Raw genomic sequence first — 15,083 nt, forward strand, 5'->3', positions numbered from 1 at the left:
CTTGTCCATCTCACAGCCGGGCAAAAGCTTGCAGGTTCCTATATGTCAGATGTGGTGACTTGGAGAGCTGAAAAATTGCGTCAAAGTCCGGAGGTTTTCTCGAAACTGCGGTATACTGGGGGGGGGGGGGGGGGCGGCGGGAACTACATACTTCCCCCTAGGTGGTGGCGTGCGGCGGTGGATGGCTGCCACCGTCAGATCCCCGTCCCATCGCACGAGCTCTTGCGAAGCTTGGCATCATCAGCGACGATCCTCCCTGTCCTGCAGAGCCGGAGCCACAGCAGCTGGGACGTTCGTGACTGCGCCGGTCGGCAAGTGTCGTGACGTCACAGCCCCTGGGGCGGGCCTGGGCGGCATCCGGCCGGCCTCTTGGCTGATGAGCTGCGCCTTGGCGGCGGCGGCGGCGGCGCAGCGCGATTAGTCGTGCTCTCCCGCGGACTGTCGGACGGCGCCGGGGGGGGGGGGGGGGGGGGGGCGAGGGGCGCCGGCCTACCGCCAGGGGGTCGCTTCTGTGGGAATGCCCGGTGCCGACAGCTGAAGGGCAGAGAGGGAAAACGGTCATGTAACGATTTCGATGATTGATGGTGAGGTGAAATGCATGGCAATGCTGTTAAGGGCCATGCCGCCGTGCTGCCCCTTCATATCTGGCAACATTTACTCACATCGAAGAGCCTCGTCTGCGGGCTCCGCGTTCTACCTTGGTCAGTCTACAGCGTGGCTCGAGTGCCGACCTGCGGCGCTGAGACCGGCTACAGATACGCGTCCGGCAGGGACCGAGGAGAGAGAAGGTGGTCTCGGTAGCGCACCGCTGGCAAGGCCTGATCGCTTGAAGCGTATCAAAGCCGCCCGATGCTCTTTCGGAACTGGACCGGATTGGCGGCCGCATTTACCCTCAGCGGCACTGGAAGATAACGCCCGAGAAGCGATGACTTCCGGAGCGAAAGCGTTATAAACCTGTCATAAACTACGCCGCGAAAGATAAATTATGTGCTGAATGTAGGGGTTTGTGATTATATATTATATATATATATATATATATATATATATATGTATGTATAGGTATATAAATACGTAGGTTTTCATATGAATACTTGCGTATATATATACTTTTTGATTCTCTCTGTCTCTCTGTCTCTCTCTCTCTCTCTCTCTCTCTCTCTCTCTCTCTCTCTCTCTCTCTCTCTCTCTCTCTCTCTCTCTCTCTCTCTCTCGCTCTATCTCTCCTCTCTCTCTCTCGTGGCGTGCTCCCTTTCTCGCCGCCGACCTCCACGTCAGCCACACAGCCGGGTCCAGTCGAGAACTAACGTCTTCCAAGACGATAGCCCAGCAGTTCTACGTACGAGCAGGTGCTGAGACGAATCCAATTCCGCCCGCTTCTCCGCCGTAAATTCCTTAATTCGTGCAGACAAGAAGCTCGGGCAGTGGCCCCGAGCCGGCTCCACGCCCTCGGCGCTCTACCCGGCGGCCGCCCGCGCTCTGTCTGTCGCCTTTGCTTGCAGCCGGTCGCGCCTCGCCGGGATAGTCTGATTTGTCACAGATGCGAGCGGACAGAACTCGCGGAGCGGCGCACGGGGTCGCCGGCGTTCGAGACGAGGCGCGGCGAGGCGCGACGAGGCGCCGATCGATGCCGGTGTCCCGCCGCCGTCGGCCCTAGCTGGGGCAGATAAGCCCGCGTCACTCAGCGGTGCACGGTTGTCGCGTCACTGGGACAGAGAGGGGGACGCACCAGAGCCGGTCTGTGGTAGTCGCCTTGCTTGGCTGAATGCCCATTGAAATCGAAGGAGTTCTCTTCAGGTTTCTGCCCGCAGTTTGAGACGAGGTCCTTGGGTTTTACATTTGAACAGCATAAACCTGAAGAGATGACTTGAGACATTCATTAATCTGCTATGCTTGTTTGTAAAATCGTCCTGATCATTTCTTTTTTATATTTTTATCTTCCATACTACGTTGTCGATGGCATACGTTCGAATGAGAAGCGTTCAAGCTCCTAGAACGCTATCCATGAATAAGTTGTCTTGCTAACGTACGCCAAAACTGTGCCGAGCGATGTGGTGACTCCAGCTTCTGGTTTCGGTGGCAAAATCAGTTTGTACCAAACTAGCCAAGCTAGTATAGGGCTAACTGGTATACTGTCATTGCCGGCACCCAATGCCAGCTTAACAACCCAGCAGTCCATCGCTTATTAGCACGATTGCCGGTAGCTGCCCTCCTGACCTTCAAGGTTCCTGACCTTCAAGAGGCAGAGGCCCCTGCATTCATCATAAATGTCTCCGACCTGTCCGTCCCAGTACCGCACACTCTGATCAGCGTCTCGTGCCGCTACCCCGCTTCTCACACACCGCCGCCCTATCGCCCCAGACTCGCCCGAGAAGAGGTCACCGAACAGAGGCCAGCGATGACGTCACCAGGCGGGTCGGCAGCCGCCTGAGGCGGCCAGTGCAGCGGGACGGTCATGAACGGCGACGTGCCCATCCCGCTGGAGGAGATGCCACTCGAGATTAGGAAGCACCTCAGCGTCTGCGACTGCTCCTGCGACCACATGGGCTTCGGCAACTACCAGGTGGGCTGGCCGGACGTGCAGGGCGGAGCGTGCTGTCGCCTGTCCGTCGCGTCCGAATGGCATCGCTCCACGGGTGTCACGTGGTCCATGATGGCCGCGTGCCGCCGCGCATTCGTATTTGAGGCCAATGCCCGGATTGTTCCACGGGTGTCACGTGGTCCATGATGGCCGCGTGCCGCCGCGCACTCGTATTTGAGGCCAATGCCCGGCACGTTATGGCGTGGATTCGGAGCAAACCTGGCTGCGATTCAGGCGCTAGAATTAGTCATGCTTAGTGATATTCCTTAACGCATGGCTCTTTGGTGAGCGCGTAGGGCGCGTGTAGCGACCCGGTACGTCATTGGCATAGGCACGCCATGGCCAGTGGCAATTGGCGGAACGCATCGACGGCGACGGGTTTTATTGGTCGCGTCTTCACGGGCACCGTGCCGATGTGACATCGGCCACAGTTGGACCACGACGTAATTCACCATCCGCTCTGTGACGTTGCACCGGTCCAGTATGGTGCAAAAGAGGCAAAACGTTGGTTTGATAGTATTAGAGCCTTGCCTTAGGAGGTTGGGTGTAGTCGCTTCCCCAGCGATATCTTCGGAGAAAGGTGCGCCCAGATGCGTAAGTTGATGAACTCTCACGAAACGGATCTACTCTTTCGAGATAGGTGTTTCTGTTGTGATGTCAATGACATTGGGAATTATAGATACATGAACTTCAAACATAAAAGTTGAAGCAGGGATGTATCCATACTGGAGCGATCCTTGCGTTGACAGGCTTGCATATCAATTTATTAGATGCCATGCATCTTGGAATTCCTCTGGCGCCCGAAAATCACTGCATGTACATATTTGCGTCATCCCGATACGCCAGTATCTGATTCAGTGTGAAAATAAGCACTCGCTTCTAATGTAAGCGCTTTCCGCACAGCTTTTCAAGGGGAATCGCTTAACGCGAACTGTCAATGCTGCCCGATATATCGTTTAGCTGATGCCGAATTCTAAAATAGTGTCCCCAGACCATTGTATCCGCTGCTGAACCCCGGATTATTTATGGGCGGCTCGGAGATATTTCAAGGCGGCCACTTGCATCTCGATAAATGGTTTGAGATCAAAATGATCACGTCTCAGATGGGCTTCACGGACCACCGGGTTCCTCAGGCACGTGGGGGATGGGGCGGGGATTGACTGTCAGGCCAGATCTTGCGACTGCCACGTTATGTGACGATATACGTGCAAGGAAAATATGAAAGTGAATATTTTGCGCTGTTGTGAAGAGAAATTTCATGTTAGCGCGGCTTCGGAACAGTATCAGAAGAAAATGCATACTGTGGGGCAGTTCGCGACGTTGTAAGTGGTCGGTCGCGAAATTTTCCTTACCATCCACTAGTCGCTCAGTGCTAGGCTTTTCGTGAAGCACTTGTGTATGATTGCGAAGTCCAGCCGTCGGAAACCCCTGCTGCCTCGAAGCCAGAAATGCTAGGGACACATTTTTGGTGTCACAACACACTGGCTGGATGCTCCACAGGCTGCTGGCGGTTTGGGCGTGACTGCATTGCATGCTAGAGGAGTACTTTAAGAAAACTTAAAGAGGGGTGTCGTACTAACCGCTCGGCTAAAGAGACGAAAATAAAAGGACCACTGCGTCTTAACTCGCACCAAAGCCAGAGTCTGTGCCCCGCCACCTACATCCAGACCCACATCGCGCCAGCTGCAGGAGCGAGAACCACTACCGGTGCGTCAAGTTACGAGCTCGCAAGAGGCGGCACAAGTTAGCCCGGAGCTCATCAACACGGAAGAGGCAGTTGCAGTTGACTTGGGAAGGGGGAGGGGGGGGGCGGGGGGGGGACCGCATCAGTGGTGCTGGCGGCCGATTGCGACCATTGGGACGTGGTGCTAACACTGCTAGCCTCCAGCCATGCAGTGGGCAAGTATTGTAGGAATGCGGCGCAAGTCTTCAGTCATGAGAACAATTAAGATAGGTAGAGCAGCTGTTTTTTTTTTTGTGGCGCGCCTTTCTTCCGGCTCGACAACGGCCGTTTCGCAAGTACTGTAAATCACAAAGTTACGCCGGTTTGCTTCAGACCGCGAGTGAAGCACTCTAAACTTTCGTTTTCTCTCTCTCTCTCTCTCTCTCTCGTCTCTCTCTCTCTCTCTCTCTCTCTCTCTTCTCTCTCTCTCTCTCTCTCTCTCTCTCTCTCTCTCCTTCGCTCTCTCTCCTCTTCTCTCTCTCTCTCTTCTCTTCTCTCTCTCTCTCTCCTCTCTCTCTCTCTCTCCTCTCTCTCTCCTCTCTCTCTCTCTGCTCTCTCTCTCTCTCTCTCTCTCTCTCCTCTCCTCCACTCTCTCTCCTCTCCCTTTTCTCCTCCTCGATGTGGATCGATCCTACTAGTTTCGATTGTCCGGACACTCTAATCTGGAAGCGTGTTTTTCTTCAGCTGAAAACGAACTCCTCATTGTCAATATTATCGGTATATTGCCAGTTAGGTTTTCTCTATAGGATGGCGACGTCTTGTACAGCCATAAGACCCCACTTGATTTCGGTGTCCTCCCGGAGGTGTGCATGTTTGTTGCATGCTTATTGAACTGTAAGCTGGCGTCGGATGTTAATAGATTTGACGTGAGTGAATATAAAATGGTTTGATACGTCACTTTTTTGGTTACCGGATCGTCTGTAGACATCAAGGTTGAGCGTATGAAACGTTGCAAGCTTTTTACGTTTGTTAAAGCTAATTGTGTGCACATTTTCCCCGACAGCATGAGCTGGCACGTACGCAGTTTCCAAAAATAAGGATTTTTTGCACCAATGTGCGCCTTATATGATTTCAGGAGCTGCGTTTGCTGTCTGCATCAGCTTTGCATTAATATCATACAAGATGGAAGATGAGACAAACGTAATGAAAATATTACGTTCAACCTTGACAGAAGCCCATAAATCGTTTCCGCCATCCTCATTAGGAAGATGGCCAGCCATATGTCTGTGAGCCAGGCGAGGTAAATGTAACTTGGGAGGTTTTACGGCTTTTCAATTCTGAAAGTTGTATGCTGAAATGGCTCCGTTTCAGATCCGTAACTCGAACGAGAGTGAAACCCCAAATTTACGGCTGTTTGATTCCTCTCACGCTTCCAGCTGGTCCATCCATCTGGTCGAAATGACGCAGCTGCCGATTTGGAGATGTACCCTGTTAAAATTGTTGGCTTTGCTGGGCCTCCAACCGCAATTGCAGTGCTAAGTAGATCAGCTCATGAACGCGCCTTCCAGGGGCATTCTCTATTACGGAACGACCTCGCGTGGGCTGCGTACCTTGCGTACCTTTCCCGCTCTTGGACTGGAACAGGCGGACCTCTGGAAGGTGTGCGGCGAACACCGTTTTATAAGCGGCAGCTGTGGTAAGGCCGCGCCACGTGACCGTTTTATGACAAAGGCCCGTCACACGTCCTTTCGTGGAGCCCAGCGGGCGTAAGGGTCACGTGCATGGCCTGTTGATCACCGACCCAGCCCACAGCTGTTCGGTAAGTTAGTATTCGTGTTCGAATTCAGTACAGAGTTCGGATTCCGAAAGTTTTCTCCCAATCGCATTGAGTTACTCACAAATCCGATAACCCTCTCTTCTCTAAGCACTTAGTTCGGTCTCTGCAGGTCAATGGAGGTCAAAACTTGAATACTCTGGCATTCCTTCGTGTATCTGATTAAATATAACAAAATGGTATCCTAGTTATCCTCGCGATTGCCCACGGTCTCCACACCTACCGAAAGTTGCTTTCAATGTAAAAATATGCCACACAAGTTATGTGTGAAAACAGAGTGGTCATAAGAGTCAGCATTTCTTTGCTCGAGAAGAAATTGCAACAAAAGGGTGGGACCGTAATGATGGTCATAATATCCTTTCCCTCACATCTACAAAAATGAACTTTCAATGGTCACAGTGTGAAATTCCCTTTAACCTGGCATCCTTACATTTAATTTTGTACTAAATAAGCACAGCAAAATAGGTGACAAAGTGATACATATCATATTTATCTTAGTCACGCATGCAAAAATGAACTCTCAAATCAAAGGTCAACGTCATAAAAGCGCGCACCCTGACATTGTTTTCTGAACCAAATAAGTACTACAAAAGATGCATCGTACTGATGTTCGTGACATCATATTTTGCTACAACAAGAAAAATGAGGTTTTAAGTGTCAAATTCACACAGAAAGTGTCAAACCAACTTTTGATTCTTTTACCAAAGAAATAAAACAAGCGTTTGTAGCAGCTTGATGCTCGTGATGGGGACTTTTCTCACATATGAAAAACTATCTTTCAAGGTAAAAGATAACCTCCACAAACATTGTGATGCCTTGCATTTATTGGTTTACCAAAGAAATGCAATAATGACGTGTGATATTTCTGCTGGTAAGGTCTTTTATTGTCGCGCTTGGAAAAATAGCTCCCAAGGCCAAAGTCAAGTCCACATAAAACGTCGGTATCGAGGCATTTATTTGCTTGTTTAAGCAATGCAACCAAATGAGTATCGTAGTGATGCTCGTTATGTCACCTTCCGTCACAGTAAGATAAACGTAACTTTAGAAACCAAAAGGCCCTTTTTGTTATTGTTTCTGTCTTTAAGACGAAAACAAAACAAAACCAGTATCATCTTAATACTCGTGATGTCTACTTTTCTCGTACATGAAAACACCATCTTTCAATGCCAAAACTCAAGATCACACGACACGTGGTACCCCTGACGTTAATTTGATTGCAAAAGAAATATCATAAAAGGCATGTCTGATTAACGGTGTTAGTGATGTCTGTTCTACCTTTCTGAAAAAAACTAAGCTTATGGGTTCACAAGTCACACAAATACGGTACCCTGGAGTGTATTCCTTTACTTAAGAAATGGAGCAAAAAGACATCGCATTAATACTCAGTGTGTCCTTTTTCATGACACTTGGATCTTAGGTTCAAGTCAAGTTCACAAAATATCGATAAATACCGTTGATTCACTTGTTTATAAAAGAAATACAACAAAAGCCAAGTATTATTACTGTGCGTGATGTCTGCTTTAGTCACACCTGAAATGTTAACTTGCACGATCAAAGGTCGTGATCACATTAAAACGAGTTACCATGGAATTTGTTAATTTCATAAATAAATACAACAACGCAGATATCATATCGACGCATAAGATGGCCGGTTTCATCACGCTGGGAAGCACCAATCAACGCCTCGAGGTCAAAGGTTTAAAGTTACACAAAACACATTAGCATGAGACTCATTCGTTTACCGAAGAAAAGCAACGAACATCGCTCCACCTTGATGCTCGTGCTGTTAGCTTTCATCGCACTTGCTCTTTTCCTAGCTGTGGCAAAGTGGACATCACGGGTATCACTATGATACCCAGTTTGCTCCATGAGCGAGTGTTACGAAAGCAGACATCACAGACATCAGTATAACCGACGTCGTGTTGTATATTCTTGGTAAACAATAACATGCCAGGGGTAGCGTGTTTTTTCGTGACCTTGACCTTTTACCACGATATTAAGCTCTTCAAATGTAGTGAAATTGGACATCACGAATATCATTAACATGCTCATTTTGTTCCGATTCTTAAGTAAACGAATAAATGCCGGGTATCGCGTTTTGTTCGGAGTTGACCTTTGACCTTGATGTTTAGTTTTTCCAAGTGTGGCGAAGTCGGACACCACGAGCATCACTAGAATACCCTTTCTGGTTGTATTTTTTAGCAAACGAATCAATAGCAGTGATCAGCATTTTGTGTGGCCTTAACCTTTGACCTTGATTTGTTCTTGGTGTGATGAAAGTGGACACCATAACCACCACCATGATACCAATTTTGCTGTGTTTATTTGGCTTGACGAATAAATGTCCGGGTATCGCGTCTTCTTACCTTGATCGTTGACCTGGAGACCTAGCTTATGCAGGTGGGACGAAATCGGATATCACTAGCATCACTTCGAGACTTCTGTTGTTGCATGTCCGTGGTTAAAGTAATAAATGCAAGCACAACGCGCTTTGTGACACTGATCTTTCAACTTTTGAAGTGCATTTTTGCTGGTGTGGCGAAAGAGAACACCATGATCATCAATGTGACACCCCTTTTTGCTGTTATTTAATCATGAGCGAAACGATGTTAGTGCATTCTATTTCGTCCCACTTTGGCTCTAGGCTTTGAAATTGCGTCTTTGTAAATGTAGAGAAAGTAGGCAATCACTAGGATCAATATTATGCATATTTTGTTAGATTTCTCATCAAGGAAAGAAATGCCAGGGTGCCCAAGTTTCCATCTTTTATTGGCTTGTGGAGATCAAACTATGAGACGTAGTGAAAGGAGATTGCAGGTTTGTGAACAACGCAATGAACTTGGTTTAGAAGAGAAATTTGTTCGAAGTCTGAACTCGACGTTGAATTCGAATGCGAATATGACGCTAACTTGACGGACATAGCCGAGAGATGAACTTGGGCTTCCCATGTGAGCCACACATTTTATCTCAATACGGTTGGTCCCAGGACCAATGACTGGGTTTTTTGTCAGCTGTTTGCCGTCTTTTTCGATGTAGATCCATTTGTGGTTGCGAATGAAAGCAGAAAAATTAACATATAGAGGTATTTCTTTGACATTTGCGCTTCTATCCTTTTCGGTAATGGATGTATAGGCCCCTGAGGAATTGATAGGCGTTTGGACATACGTGAACCCTTACATCTATGTGTAAGCCATATGTAATATCCCTGTTGTGTGTCTCCATCAACTCGACACTTCTTTAAGAAATCACGAAACGTCGTCAAAAGACCAACCCTAAGAACGTCAAAAGTTGTGTGTTCTTAATAAATAAAGTCTTCAGCATCCAATGGGTTTTATGAGACTCATCTCGTGTTCATGCGTTTTGCTTAACCTTGGCTAGGATTTCAAAGAATGGATAATAGTTCGTTATCCACATTTTCGATGTTGACTTGATCACTCTTAAATTTCAGGTTGTGCTTTTTGTGGAAAACATAACTTTAGCTTTCGTGAATGTGGTAATGAAGTCTTCACCCCATCGTGGCATTCGCGAGAAGTGTTATCAATTACGAATTCTTGTATTTGACTTTCATTAGAGCATTGCGCAGAACCGTTCTAAACCCAATGACCACTGGAAATTATCATAGATTGCATAACTGCTAAAGCGGCAGAACTCTTGGTGACCCTGTTGGAAGTCGGATGTTCTACCACTTGTCGCAATAGCCCACGACGCACCACGCGACCTGTTACTGGCGCTCAGTGTGCTTTGAGTGACGTTGCAATACACTGCTGTGTGCTTAAGAAATTTGTAAATGAAGATTATTACGATTCTATCGTGACACGCCTCTCGTGGTCACTCCTGCCTCGCCACCATTATTCCGGTCTGTCTCAGGGGTTTCACTGCCCTTTTTTGTTTCCTGAGAGCACTTCCCTGTTGCTCACGTAGGACCAGTTCGTTTCAGTTTGTGCAGCACGTCGTGCTGGAGGGTTTTCCGCCGTGGCGAAAGTCATTAAATCATGTTTCCCTTTGGCCACACGTTGGGCTGCCCCGGTTATTCGATGCGTTTGTTGCAGAATTGAGGGCCGATGCTCGGGGAAATTTATGACTCTCTTCGATCATCAAATAAAATAGTATTGGCGGAAAATGAACGTTCAGGCAGGAGTTCAGGAGTCATAGCTGGCTCTTGTGCAGAAGCCCCAATCACAAAGACTACATGAGTGTTCAGTTGGTAACTTATTGAATGGAAATGTATGCTGACCTTGGCTTTATAGCTAAGACGGTATCTGTATCTGTAGTATCGTATCTGTAGCTACTCAGTAGTGAACAGAGTAAACGAATGGTACACTAGTAATACCTCCGCTGTTAGTTCGTCGGACTGCAAGCAGTATTAATTTGATAAAGACATAACCTAATACCGTTACGCCAAATCTTCGTCACCTTTATTGCATTGCTCCGTATTCTTCCCAGTTATGAAACATTACACGCGCCCCTGGACTGTAGATTTGTGCTCGTGTATTTGTGTATTCGCCTTGCGATAGCCACTGGGCTCCAGCTTTATCTTCTTGACGGGAGACCGTCATAGGCACGAGTACATGGTGAATGGTTTCAATCGGTCTAAATATATTTCTAAATCTAGTCTAAGCATGAGTATGAAAATATGGTATTACGGGTTAAACGCACCCTGGGCTAAAATCTCAAAGAGCGACCAGAAAGTCAAGTCGTATCTACCACGGCTTTTTATTATTTGTGTTGCGTCTATCATTCAATAAGGCGTTTCACGGATAAAAGCACTTTTACCCTCTCCCTGCTACTTTGATCTCTCTCCCTGTTGTAATAACTTTTCCCATCGACCTGCCAGGGGGCCACCGGATCAAAGATTAGGAAAATAAACCTACTAGGCCACGGTGAAAACGGCATTGTAAACTTTTTGTAAAGCCGGAAGAACTCTGTATACGTAAGCTCCGCTCTATAAGTGAGCTCAATGTGACATTTGAGAGGTAAAATCAGGTCATAAAGGCCAATTCGTCACTGTATAGCGTCGTCCTGTTATCTCAAGAGCTAAGAATGCCACGATAATACGGAAAACGGCGGTGGATAACTATTGCAAAATTCAGATAAAATCGCAGATCTAACAGGCAGTAGTGTACAGCGACACATGCGACCTGTGGTGTGTCATGTCAGGTCAAATGGCTGAAGCAGGCTGCCACATAACATCTCAGAACCAAACGGGGCTAGAAGGAATAAGACCCTTTTCGTGGTTACCGCGATTCTGAGTAGAAATTGCATAGATTATGTCTGCTTCGGAGATCGAGGTCAAGATTAAGCCATGTAATTTTATTTGCACTTGATTTATATACTTTTTGTACTTGATTTATATGATTCTATATGTTATAAACTTGATTTATATGAAAATAACTATGACAATTTGATTAACTATGACACATGGTACTTCAAGCGTCTAGACGATTAATTAGACACAAATAATCAACATTCTTGCCATGGAAAAGATTGGGGCACTAAAAATGTAGTCTTTCATCGGTTTTCATCGAACGAGCACAAAATTAAGATTCCCAAATGAAGCTTTTTATTCTCATGTCCTGAACGCCTAAAATATGATTGCCTTTGCGCTTCATCTCCGGCCGCGACGCTCAAGACTATGACGATGTCATATTGAACATACCACTGCGTGATACTTACCTCCTGCGGCGCACGTGCACGGCCAAAACATTGCGGAAGCATTACAGCGTAAGGAAGAAACCACAAGCAACTGGCAGGACCCTAATCCAAACGCGACAGTATGACGTAAGTTTCCGGGCAACTGGCGCGAAAACTAATCGTTTAGTTGCGTACGATTCTCTTACGTGCACCACTAAGTCACTGACTCACGATGATGTTCTGACATAGCTTGTCCCTTTTGGCTATGCAAATATTATGCTGGTACGCTAAATTATCGGTTTAAGCATACCATTCCAACTTTTTGAGTGTACATCGTAAAAAGCGTGGACTAAAATATAACTTAGATCAATGCCTTACTATGACTTTCATGTAGGAAGAACGCAGGTAAGAAATGAACAGGGGCATGTGCACAGGATCCATAAAGGAAACTAGATTTGGTCTTTTGAGCATGCAACATCAATAAACAGACATTTCGTTCAACTTAGGTCAGGGACATATGATTGCTTATACTTCCATTCGCCTAGCAGACTGTAACACTGCTGGAATGCGTTGTCTACGAAATAAAGCATAAACACACGACATTACGCAGAGTAATTGCTATTTTTAAATCACATATTGTTCCAACGAGTGTTTGATGAAGTCGTGTCGTGTAGTGACCAAAGACGATCTAAACACACACTCTCGGATTGCGCTGGATGGCACCAGTTTATGAAAGTTTGAAGAAGGTAACGCAGCCGGTGCTGTGCCTTTCTGATAAACGTGCTACGTCGCGAGGGCCGCAAAAGAGTTGATGCGTGTGAATCGTTGCTATAGACTTCATCAAGATCAGTTGGTGCGACTTGCGTGGTGGTTATCTGTCGATAATCACGAAACATAATGAAGGGCAAGAACTGCCATTTTAAAGTGTCTTCAAATCGAATGACGCTGTCAATCAGTTCATTTTGCAACCAATCCTGACTCTTTCCCAAACTCTTTGTTAAATATTAGTTGGGCTGCATTTAGAGATCGCGCCACGGGCGTGTATATCACCATGCGGATTACCACTCGTGTACCCACGGTGTTTGAGTTGTGGTATGTAGCACTCGATAATTAGCTTGACGCTGCATGTTAAAATGCCAGTGGTCTGATATTACGATGACAATTAAGTTGCCGAAGTTAAAGGGGGTGTCGCACTTGTGGAGCATATTTCAAAAACATACTCCAGTGAGACTTCAGATCTAGTTACGCCTAATGATAGCACTGGGCAGTGCCACTGCAACACCGTCTAGACATAATGGGGATATCAGTTTTATGATTTTCTGGTCCAAATTGCGCTGTCAACGCCTTGTGACAACGCTACTATCCTTCCTTGCAGTAGCGAATACCGTCGGCATGACAACCACCGTGCGCACCTCTACTGGCGCTAATGAAAGAACGTTTGTAATTGGCCCAGAGGGCAAGGACCTATTACCGAGGAGGACATTGGCTCAAGTTTGAACTAGTGCGTCACATAGGGCATGTGATGCTGCCGTTCTCAAAGCCAAAGTGTGCCTCGAAAAGAGACACTGTGGTAGACGCCATAGGGGATGAACCAAAGCCAAAGAACATTTTGTTGAAATGGCACGGTTAGAACTTTACGTTCGGATCTTTTGGTTCTAAACAGCGTGGTTCAAGCATTCGTAGCATTTAATACACATACTTTTTACACATTAGTGTGTTGCAAACATTGCAGAACACACACGTTGGAAACAGCGAGGCCAATGAAATGTTTTGTTTTCATAGTGGTGAGCAGGGAGTCAAATGAGATTTCTTCCGCAGAGTCGGCTACTTCAAATCAACATCCTGAGATATTGAGAAGAGTTTCGAGAAAAAAATTGGTGTACCGATCAAATCGTGCGCGTCGGGTGTGACAATAAGATAAAAGTTAGGAGATGGGATGCTCCCTTTAAATACATGCCACTCAGCTTAGAAGACTGCACGTTTCTTAAACGTTCGTGCAATCCGAAGAAACGATGTCGCTTTCAACGCTGCATATTTAATGCAGTTTCCCCACTGCAGCACGGGAAGGAAAAACCTGGGTACGCAATACTCGGGTGGACTTTCGAATTTTTTGCCTGCCTCACTTGGCAAAACCGCAGCTGAATTGCTCGCGCGTACAACATGAGAACGGGAAGCCTCTGAGAGTGCTTTGAAGAAGAGTGCAATCAGTGCATTACCGATGTACAGTGAACTACACTTTTATAACGTTTAGCTGGTCGTGAGCCCAAGGGTACATTGAGCACCGAAGTGTCGTTAAATGGCCAACGAACCGCAATAAGCAAATAAAATTTAGCTAAACCATAAAGGCTAACTCCGATTCGGCGGATGATTTCCTATGTAAATATCGGGCATACATTTTCAAGTTCAAGTTAAGCATGCGTTCAAATGGCACTTAATGTTTTTTTGGTGCTTTTGCTGAAGTGGTCAACAATTCTCGGGATCAAAAATGTTAATTTCGTTACCACGGTTTATGGGATAGGCGCTGTCACGCGACGACAATAAAAACGTCGGCCCTAAGCTTTTATTAACCACTGAACAAAGCAATACCGTTTCCATCTGTAGATGGCTTCTGAAATTTTTACAGCCTGCTATGCTGCATAGACATCAGTTCTTTAAAAGCCAAATAAATTCGATTAACGCCGGTGGCAACCTAATGCACACGTGTTATCTGCAATTGTGCGTCATGACAGGACTCACTGCCACATGAGCACCGTGCGTCCCGCGGAACAACCTGATGTACTGGAACGTGACCACCAATCAAGACAGGTTAACGACAGCGCTCATTTATGCCAGGGCGCTCGTTCCTAGCACCTGTCATCTGCCGCCCCTACCCCGGCCGTCGGGCCACACGTGTTCGCGTTTGACGACGCTGGCCGAAGCGCCCTGTTGACGGCTAAGATCGCGCCCGGCACTGGCGGCGAAGGATTGGCTCGGATTAGGCAGTAAATGATGGTGACATCAACGGGCAGGCGGTGGACCGGAGACGGGTGGGACTGATTAGAACCGGCTGACCCGGCCGGTCGAAGAGGCCGTGGCGCCGGCCAGTCGGCCAGCTCGGGATTGCGCGGATGCTGGTGCGCAGGGCCCCCGCAGGAGGCACGCAGAGCAGAAATTCAGGAGCTAAAGGTCGCCGAAGAATGGCGGAATGGGTATGATGAGACAAAATGAGATGAACAACCAGATGATGAACCAGATGACACAGAACAGCAAAGGCGTTGAACTCTAGACGTCATGGCATCGAAAACATTGAGAACATGCCGTCGAATTTCATTAAGTCCTTCTAAAAGTCCACTGGAAACTTAATGAAATAGCAATGAGCTGGTTCTCAGTTATATGAA

At 47.1% G+C, this 15,083-nt stretch overlaps 1 protein-coding gene across 1 annotated transcript in view; it reads left to right on the top strand.

Annotated features, from left to right (window-relative positions):
* The first annotated feature begins 2,368 nt into the window (after positions 1–2,368).
* The window catches only part of LOC119090078 (putative dipeptidase NECHADRAFT_87110), a 45,261-nt gene continuing 32,546 nt past the window's right edge, over positions 2,369–15,083 (top strand). Inside the window, exon 1 of the mRNA XM_037212872.1 lies at positions 2,369–2,560. Within this exon, the coding sequence (XP_037068767.1) occupies positions 2,453–2,560 (108 nt within the window). The 5' untranslated portion in view covers positions 2,369–2,452. The remainder of the gene's footprint in view (positions 2,561–15,083) is intronic.

The sequence above is a fragment of the Pollicipes pollicipes genome, unplaced genomic scaffold (assembly GCF_011947565.3).
Source record: "Pollicipes pollicipes isolate AB1234 unplaced genomic scaffold, Ppol_2.1 Scaffold_3087;HRSCAF=3621_pilon_pilon_pilon, whole genome shotgun sequence".
In the NCBI taxonomy this organism is placed as follows: domain Eukaryota; kingdom Metazoa; phylum Arthropoda; class Thecostraca; order Pollicipedomorpha; family Pollicipedidae; genus Pollicipes; species Pollicipes pollicipes.